Genomic DNA, 10,084 nt, shown 5'->3' with positions numbered 1-10,084 from the left:
GACATGCCAAAACCCAACATTTTTCCCCGACGTGATTCCTACACACACGTTCAGTCCAAAAAAACACTCAACCAAAGCATGGTGACGTCAAAACACGTACGACGGCACTATAAAGGGGACGTTCCTATTCAAATGGTGCCACCCTTTGGGTTGCTTTTGCTGATCCTCGTGTTAGTAAAAGTTTGGTGAGAGACGATTCGCGCTTTTCAGTCTTTGTGCTTTTCAGCCCGTTACAGCGTGACGAATGTGCTATCTCCATTCCGAGCGCTCCCGTCTCATACTTGATTCTGAGCATGCACGTTTTTTTTCCCCTCGGAAAAGCCTACACGGTTTTCGCAACAAGAAAAAGACTGACGGGAAACACAATGGGAAAAAATAGAGCTGGTTTTAATTTTTTGGGTGGCAGTTTTTTGTCGGGAAAACTGCTATGGAGCATACACATGAGCGATTTTCCCGACCAATCTAAAAAATTGCAATTTTCTCGTCGGGAAAACCGGTCATGTGTACGAGGCATTAGTGGATAACTGCTTTTGTATTCAGGTCAGGTCTGAACAGAATTATGTAACATTTTGGGAAAAATATACAGCCAAGAAGTCCAGAACTTGAGGCCATTATAGCAAAAACCTCCACAGCCACCATGTATTTCCCTCTGGTGCTCAGATAGGCCGGGATCATGGCAATCCAGACACTGCAGAACACCAGCATGCTGAAGGTGATGTACTTGGCCTCATTAAAACTGTCCGGTAATGTCCTGGCTAAAAAAGCGATAATGAAGCTCACAGCTGCCAGAAGCCCCATATATCCCAGGACAGAGTAGAAGCCGATAACTGAACCCTCATTACACTGAATGATGATCTTCCCCTGATAAGAGTGAGTGTCCCGATCCTGGAAGGGGGGAGAAATAGACAACCAGGTGGCACAGATTATGAGTTGGACCAGTGAGAAGACACAAATAATACAATTGGCCAGTTTGGCTCCCATCCATTTCCTCCAGGGGCTCCCAGGTTTGGTGGCTGTAAAAGCAATGCACACCATGATACTTTTGGCAAGTAGAGAAGAGACAGCAACCGAGAAGTTGACTCCAAAAGAGGTGACACGGAGCATGCAGGTCACATCTACCGGATGGCCGAGGAACAAGAAGACACAGAGGAAGCTCAGCATGATGGAGACCAGGAGAAGATAGCTCAGGTCCCGATTATTGGCTTTAACAATGGGGGTGTCATGGTAATGTATAAATATCCCCAATATTAAACCAGTCAGAAGACAACAGAGGATGGAGACAGCTGAAAATACTCCAACAATGGGATCATCAGTGTAGGAGAGAAATTCCACCACTCTTGGAACACACCGATCCTTCTTCTCATTTGGCCATTCTTCATCAGGACATTTCATGCAGTTTTCACTGTCTGTAGGAAGAACAATATAAGCAACAATGAGCATTGGGGGTCAGAACTTCTGAGAAAAATTACTTGTTTGGTGTTGTCTCACAGATAGAAATTTCCATCAGTGCATTGTGGGAGAGGTAAATAAAATATAACACATGGGGGGACGTGACTGGCAGCCGAGTGTGATGGCCGCTCACTGACTTGGCTCTTCACAGCAGTAGCAGGGATTGCTTGTCACTAGCGATCCTGCTCCTGCTCATCGCTCCTTCAGCCAAAATGGCGCCACTCAGGATCGACAGCAGCATGTCACAGTGTGACAGGGAGAGAGGAGAGGGGTGAGTGAAGTGGCTGTGCATACCAGCATCCTATGAAATATGGATTTTTTTTCACGGACCTCCTCTCCCTCTACCAGCTCAGGCAAGTATAGACCCCTCAGTAGGTGCTGGCCCTGAAGGTGCTATTCTGGGGGTCCAGGTGCGTGTATTTCTGGGGATTCTAGTGCCACTTATTCCTCCATAACAGCATTTCCCACTCTTAACCACCCCACTATGGATATCACAGTGAAGGAAATACTTAGGTCTTTAGGCGGCTCTATTTAAGCAAATCTCACTTCTTTGGTCCACAAATTTAAAGGCATCAGGGTTAGCCACATTGCAAAAATGTATGGGAGACTTTGTCACCACGTTCAATGAGCTGGATGATGCTCACAACAAAAGAGAGGAATATGTGAAGTGATTCAAGGCAAAAATGGGGGACCTGGAGCACCGCTTCAGGCGTAACAATGTTGAAATCCATGGCATTCCAGAAACCATTCAGCCAGCAGAATTGAGCAATTATTTTACTAAGCTACTAAGCCACTTTTCCTCCCAATGCCTCACCAGTTGAGTTGATTTTAGACCAGATACACAGCTTGTTGAAACCGGCAGACCTGCCAGACAAGCTACTCAAAGATATGGTGGTGAGAATACATTTATATCATATTAAAGACAAATTTCTTTGAGCCCTTAGAAGAAATTCAGAAACGGTTTATCAGCAATATGCCCAACTGGCATTTTTCCCTGATCTATCTCCGTATACTCTGCTGCAGAGGAAAAATCTAGGAACGATTACTAAATTTTTGCCACTAACAGAATGACCTATAAATGGTGTTATCCAGTGAGACTGGTTATCACTAAAGATGGGAAAATGTTTACAGTGAAATCCCTGGAAGAGGGCCTAGCTCTGTTGAAGAAGTGGAAACTTATAGAACCCATAGGACATCCTCATGACCAGACCACGTCTGCACTAGCATCTGATTCCAGAGTTACAGGTCGTAGGGGGCACTGCCAAAATGATAATCTGATTTTGCTATTCCCAGGGCTCTCTTACCATTCATCTGTATATGGTCCCAAAATTATCGCCCTAGTGCGGGTACATGACTGTTACCTTTAGTTGATAGAAAAGAGGTAGCATTACCACCTACAGTATTTCTTATTTTTATTTTTTTTACCAGATCCTACTTATCTTTAGCAATGACTTTGCCATATTGTCTTTGTTGACTGTTTTTGGTCGCCTGTCTTACCTCCACTATCTCAAGGTGAACTCACGCTTACAGCATGCCTTTTAAGGTTCTTTAGGGCCCTTTCACACCCATAAAACGATCTGGTCCACCAGTCCATTTTGCAGGTGGACCCGATCAGATGCTCTATTGCCCTCTATGGAGCTTAGGATGTGTCTATTTACACCTTCTTCCATTTGATCCAATCTTGTCCACTAAAAACAGATGGGAGATCCATTCCCCATCTGCATGGGATTAAATGACAGTCAGATGGAAATAGATGGGAGGTCTTTTTCCAGACAGCCCCATATAGAGCAGCAGGCTGTGTCCACATCTGCTCTGCTCAACAGATATCAGTGGAGAGATCCTCTGCTAAGCAAGTGGATCTGCTGACGGGTCGGCCCCATATGAAAGGGGCCTAAATGTTAAAGACCTTAACAGCCCTCAAAAAAGATATTCTTTATGGAAAGGAGCCCGTATTGTTCAAAGCTTAGATTTACTCAGCATTTGGTATTGCTCAGTTCACTCCAAAGGGATGCTAATGGATGAATACATCTTTATGCTGAATTAACATGTTGAGGGCATGTGGCCCGGTACGGTTCAGGAGGGGGGGGCACTCTCTTGTCCCTCCTTCTTTTTCTGCGGCCTGTCTGGTTGCATGCTTGGATAAGGGTCTGGTATGGATTTTCGGGGGGACTCCCACACATTTATTTTTTTTGGTTCGGGGTTACCCTCAGTGTTGCCAACCGTCCATATTTTTACGGACAGTTCATAAAAAACTGCCACTTTTTCCCCCCGTTCGTAAATGTCCGTGGTTGCAGGAATGTGCCAGTAAAAATAGCCAAGATCGGCATGGCTTGGAACTGCGCATGGAGAATGGAGGCAAGGGGTGATTGAAGGCAGGGGGTTATGGTGGCTGTGGTGGCACCGCAGAGGGGGGAATGGAGACAGGGGGAGATTGAAGGCAGGGGGTGTTAGTGGCAGGGGGTGATTGGAGGCAAGGGGAGTTGGTGGCACCGCAGAGGGGGATGGTGGCACTGCAGAGGGTGGGGGATGGAGACAGGGGTTGTTGGTGGCACCACAGAGGGGGATGGAGGCAGGGGACGATGGACGCAGGTGGTGATTGGAGGCAAGGGGTGTTAGTGTCAGGGGGTGATTGGAGGCAGGGGGTGTTGGTGGCACTGCAAAGGGTGGGGGATGGAGACAGGGGTTGTTGGTGGCACCACAGAGGGGGATGAAGGCAGGGGACGATGGAGGCTGGGGGTGATTGGAGGCAGGGGGCCTGGGGGAGATTGAAGGCAGGAGGAGATTGGAGGCAGAGGGAGATTGAAGGCAGAGAGAGATTGGAGGCAGAGAGAGATTGTGGCACTGCAGAGGGGGGTGATGTGACTAAATAATTTGCCCTTATTATATCGAAAATAACAAAAATATGTTTTTTTACCTTAAAGCGGATCTCCGCCGAAAAAAAATATATTAAAAGCCAGCAACTACAAATACTGCAGCTGCTGACTTTCAATATTAGGACACTTAAGTGTCCTGGAGTTCAGCGCCGTCGGCAGCAGAGGACGAGCGATCACTCATCACTCTGCTGCCCCCACCGCCATCCTCAGTGAGGGAACCAGGAAGTGAAGCATTGCGGCTTTACTGCCCAGTTCCCTACGGCGCATGCGCAAGTCATGTGTTCTGGGAGCTGTGTGTTTCCCAGAACACAGTGGGGGGGGACGGAAGTGGGTGCAAATACCTGTCTTTAGACAGGTATATGCACCCCCCTCCCCCTGAAAGGTGTCAAATGTGACACCGGAGGGGGGATGGTTTTCGATGAGCGGAAGTTCCACTTTAGGTTGGAGCTCCACTTTAATATCTACCTTAAAGCACATTGCTATTTGCCTAGTGTACTTTTTTGTAGCCTAAATACTGAAATTTGCACCTAAAAATTTAATTTAGTAACTTCTGTGAAATGCCAGTAAAAATGTAGTCGTGCCAGTAAATTTCAATCTGGTAGGTTGGCAACACTGGTTCCCCTTGATATTCATACCAGACCCAAAGGGCCTGGTAATGGACTGAGGGGGGGTCCCATGCCGTTTTTTTCAATTACTTTTATCTGTATTGCTAGGACCCGACAATTCATTATAGCCGTGAGTAGTTTTAAATTACTTTTTTTCCTTTAGAAATGTCATTTTGTGCAGGAACTGTTCTAAACACGGGAAACATGCGCTACTTTACAGGCATACTATAGACACCTCCCAGGTACGGAATTTAAAAGAAAATTTCACTTTTATTGTTTCACTTTTAGCATTATTTAAATCACTGCTCCCAAAAAAACTTCAGTTTTTTATAACTTTTATTGCATTGATACATGTCCCCTGGGGCAGGACCCGGGTTCCCAAACACGTTTTATGACAATAACTTGGAGATTAACCTTTAAAATGAGCACTTTTGATTTTTCATGTTTGTGTCCCATAGACTTTAACGGTGTTCGCATGTTCGAACAAATTTTTGGGCTGTTCGCATGTTCTGCTGTGAACCGAACCGTGGGGTGTTCGGCTCATCCCTAATCAACAGGTATACTTCGGCATGTGCAGGGTCTTAAAAAGGATAAAAAGTGCACACATTGCAGAGATCTTATTCGCTGACACACACTATAACCACAGTGGTACATTCTGTCCAGTCCATCAATAACTTACTAACAAATACAAACTCTACCGGAAATGTTGGAGATCTCGCCTTCTGGACACAAGACGCACTCATAGCAGCATTTATGAATTGAAGATCCAAACTTTTTTCTGCTTCCGGGTAAACAGGGATCTGAGCACCGACCTACTGGAACCTGAAATCACATATTATTATTATTATTATTATTATTATTATTATTATTAGTAATAATATTTGTCCATCATATCTCATGAGGTGATACAAACTAGGTGCTACAAATACAAATGAGGTTCATGTTTGCCTCCACCAAGGGGCAGTGCAAGGAGTGGGCGGGAGGGGTGGCTGCCCTGGGTGCAATAGTTTGCTGTAGGGATGGGGGGCGCTGTCCTTTTGTTACAAGGCTGACCGCAGTAGTGACAGCGACATCACTGCTCCTGTCAGTCCAGCTCTAGGAGTGGCGAGAATAGGAGAAGAATGCCAGGAGATGGTGTGGGCTGTGTTCTCTCTCCCTCACCCAACACAGTCCTACTGCATCTAATGCAAATCTACCCTCACAAATTATGTGAGGGTAGATTTGTTATTAATAGCAAATTGTTATAAATAGCAAACTTTGAAAATATAGAGACAACACAAGCATGTTCCCAGTATTAAAACTAGGGATGAGCCCGATGTTCGAGTTGAACGTAAGTTCGATTTGAACATCGGGTGTTCGCCAAACAGCAAACATTATGCGGTGTTCGCGGGCAAATTCGAAAGCCACCGTTAAAGTCTACGTGACACGAACACGAAAAATCAAAAGCTAATTTTAGATGGTTGCCGTACAGCCACGCATTCCCACAAGCTGTCAGTTAGTGTCAGACTGCCCACCACACCACAGTCCCATTATAAGTTGCTGATCACCATCATTACTGGTATAAAAAAGTAGTGTAGACACTCTAACATTAATGCAAATCAGTCAACAAACACTTATTGGGAGTTTTCTTTACCAAAGACTTGTAGCAGAATAACAACAACGAACAAACACTCAATTCCTTAAATAAAGCTTTACTACAAACAGCAGACACAGTCGCTCCGAAACGTAGAGCACTCATCGGCAAAAACTATTCGGGCTGGTTCAATGACACTCTTATTTAACTGAAGCAAGAATGCAGAAGAGCTGAAGGAGCCTGGAGAAGAAATCCAACAAAGGAAAACCACACAAACTACAAAGCACTCACTAAGAAATACCACAAAGCAATCTTCAAAGCAAAAAAAAATAACACCATCTCAAAAGCCCTAAACCGACCTTGTGAACTTTTCAAACTAGTCACTCAGACTATGAACCCCACCTGCCTAGAGCCCCCAGCAAAGGAAACTCAAGAATTATGCAATGAGCTATCAGATTTTTTTATCAACAAAATCCAAAACATTCGTGAAATAATTCAACAGAAAAAAAACAACCAACCTCACTCGGCCACAGAGGAAACCAATACAAACATTATACAACCGATGAATTTTGTGCTGATCCCGATCACCATCGACACCACCAAAAACATCATCAGAAGCCTCCGAGACGGCACATCACCAAATTACACCATTTCGACAAAACTCCTGAAAGATTGTACCGACATCCTGGCACCCACCATAACACATCTCGTAAACCAATCATTTAAAGAAGGAATTGTTCCGATTTCCCTCAAGCAAGGCATAATCAAACCCCTCCTAAAGAAACCGAACCTCGACCCCAAAGACCCAAACTACCGCAGACCAGTAACAAGTCTTAACACCATCTCCAAGATTATGGGGAAAGCTGTAGTACAACAGCTGCAACTCCACTTGGACACCTACAAACTCTTGGACCCACTTCAATTAGGTTTCCGCCCAGGCCATGGCACAGAAACAGCCCATCTCAAAATATGGGATGACGCTCTCGAAGCAGCGGATGACGGAGAATCATGTCTCCTGGTGCTGCTGGGTCTCAGTGCAGCATTTGACACTGTAGACCACAAAACTCTACTCATTCGCCTTAAAGAGGTAGCAGGAGTCACAGACTCAGATCAACCCTGGTTCACATTCTTCCAAGAAAATCGTTTCCGGACAGTGAAACTAGGAGCCTTCTCCTCTGAAACTTGTGCAATATCTTGCGGAGTCCCTCAAGGATCACCCCGGTGCTATTCAACATCTACCTCCGCCCACTCCTCAAAATTATCAGCAAACAGGACCTGTGCTACCACTCATACGCCGACGACACTCAACTCTACTTTCGCATCACCGGAAAAAGACCAATATCACGGATTAGAAAATTGCTTAACATTGATCGATGATTGGATGACTGAGAGCTCCCTTAAAGCGGAGGTTCACCCAAATAACATCTATATCAGACCAACTTCTTTATACTTCTAACATGTACAGTCCGCATCTTTTTTTTTTACGCCGTACTTACCGTATAATCAATTTTTGCAATCTTGCTTCCTACCGGTACTTCTCCCCGTGGGAGTAGGCGTTTCTATGCTGAGGAGGAATGTCCTCTGGGAGGTCACCCAGATGATTGACGTCCTTTCAGAAAAAGTTCCCCCCGGCTGATAAGGCCCCGCCCCCTGTATTGTGTACGCGCGTCACGAGTCACGGCGTTTCCGAAAGAAGCCTAACATGCAGAGCTGCGAGACCGCTCTATACAGCTAGGAGCTGTGTAGAGCTGATTGCGCGGGCGCTGTATAGAGCTTCTTCATGTTCGGCTTCTTACGGAAAAGCCGTGACTCGTGACGCGCCTACTCAATACGGGGGGCGGGGCCTTATCCGCCGGGGGGAACTTTTTCTGAAAGGACGTCAATCATCTGGGTGACCTCCCAGAGGACATTCCTCCTCAGCATAGAAACGCCTACTCCCGCGGGGAGAAGTACCCGGAAGCCAGATTGCAAATATAGATTATACGGAATGTACAGCGTAAAATAAATAAAAATGCGGACTGTACATGTTAGAAGTATAAAGAAGTTGGTCTGATATAGATGTTATTTGGGTGAACCTCCGCTTTAAACTCAATGGGCCAGATTCTCGTCCAGCGGCGTATCTCTGTGGCGGCGTAACGTATCCGATTTATGTTACGCCGCCGCAACTTAGACGGGCAAGTGCTGTATTCTCAAAGCACTTGCTCCGTAAGTTGCGGCGGCGTAGCGTAAAACGGCCGGCGTAAGTCCGTCTAATTCAAATTTGGAACAGGGGGGCGTGTTTTATGTAAATGTTGTGTGACCCAACGTGATTGACGTTTTTCACGAACGGCGCATGCGCCGTCCATGGAAATCTCCCAGTGTGCATTGCTCCTAATACGCCGCAAGGACGTATTGGTTTTGACGTGAACGTAAATTACGTCCAGCCCCATTCAAGGACGAGTTACGCAAACAACGTAAAATCTTAAAATTTCGCCGCGGGAACGACGGCCATACTTAACATTGGTATGCCGCACTTACACCACCATATAGCAGGGGTAACTATACGCCGGAAAAAGCCTAATGTAAATGGCGTAACTTTACTGTGTCGGCCGGGCGTACGTTCGTGAATTCGCGTATCTAGCTGATTTACATATTTTGACGCGTAAATCAGCGTACACGCCCCTAGCGGCCAGCGTAAATATGCAGTTACGATCCGACGGCGTAAGAGACTTACGCCTGTCGGATCTAGCAGATATCTATGCGTAACTGATTCTAAGAATCGGACGCAGAGATACAACGGCGTATCTGGGCCAATGGATCCAAAACAGAGCTTCTTCTGCAACTGAGCCTGCATGAGCTGCCGTACAGCTACGGCGATTCGTGCAGGAGATCCACTGTGCCGCTGCCAAACAATGGCGGTCGGTCTTAAAGCGGTTAAAGTAGCGCAGTGCTAAGTAGCAAAAAATGGCCTGGTCTTTGAAGGGGGTAAAATCTTCTGGAGCGGAAGTGGTTTAAAAAAAATCTCTATAAATCACAATTTTGAATCTTCTCTGCAAACACTATAAACATAAAATAAAGTGATTTCTTACTTTTCCTGTTTTCCAGAAGACGGGATCCCTCATATCGGGAAATGGATCCGGCACATAATCTGGCCTTCGGATGGTGGAAATCGTTCTGAAGATAGGTTGTGTTTTGGTTAAATGAAACCAACTGTGTAAAATAAGATCGGTGGGAACTTCTCGTCTCTCATTGAAGTAGATCTCGCCATCATCGGGGTCGGTGTAATGAACATTTCTCACATATTTGTTCAGCTTTTCATGGAAGACAGAAGAACACACAAATACAAAATGTCAGTTAGATTCCAGTTATATTTCAGACAGGAGGCGAATATCTTATGCATTATCTTTCTTTATTAATGCACATAGCAGAAATTCAACTTTTAGTGAATTCAGGTAGAAAAAAATGTTTTTGAAACTGAAGTAAAGAAAACTACAACACCCAGCAGCCCTCTGGCTGGATCTGCCAATCATGAGGCAGGACAGCCGGTATATAAGGGGCTGCCTCCTTAGAACCCTCCTCCTTCTTTCTGCTCATGGCAAGAAATT

General features: G+C 45.5%; 1 protein-coding gene across 1 annotated transcript; it reads right to left on the bottom strand.

The window, feature by feature from the left end:
• Positions 1-457: 457 nt before the first annotated feature.
• On the bottom strand, positions 458-9,833 carry LOC120921975 (vomeronasal type-2 receptor 26-like). Its single transcript, XM_040334532.1, has 3 exons — positions 9,569-9,833; positions 5,626-5,749; positions 458-1,406 (listed from the first exon to the last, which is right to left on the bottom strand). Exons 1-3 carry the CDS (start codon positions 9,599-9,601, stop codon positions 514-516), a joined length of 1,050 nt encoding a protein of 349 aa, XP_040190466.1. The 5' UTR covers positions 9,602-9,833; the 3' UTR covers positions 458-513.
• Between the last annotated feature and the right edge of the window lie 251 nt (positions 9,834-10,084).

This window comes from Rana temporaria, chromosome 1 (assembly GCF_905171775.1).
Source record: "Rana temporaria chromosome 1, aRanTem1.1, whole genome shotgun sequence".
Lineage (NCBI taxonomy): Eukaryota > Metazoa > Chordata > Amphibia > Anura > Ranidae > Rana > Rana temporaria.
This window is presented reverse-complemented; position numbering and strand designations above follow the sequence as displayed.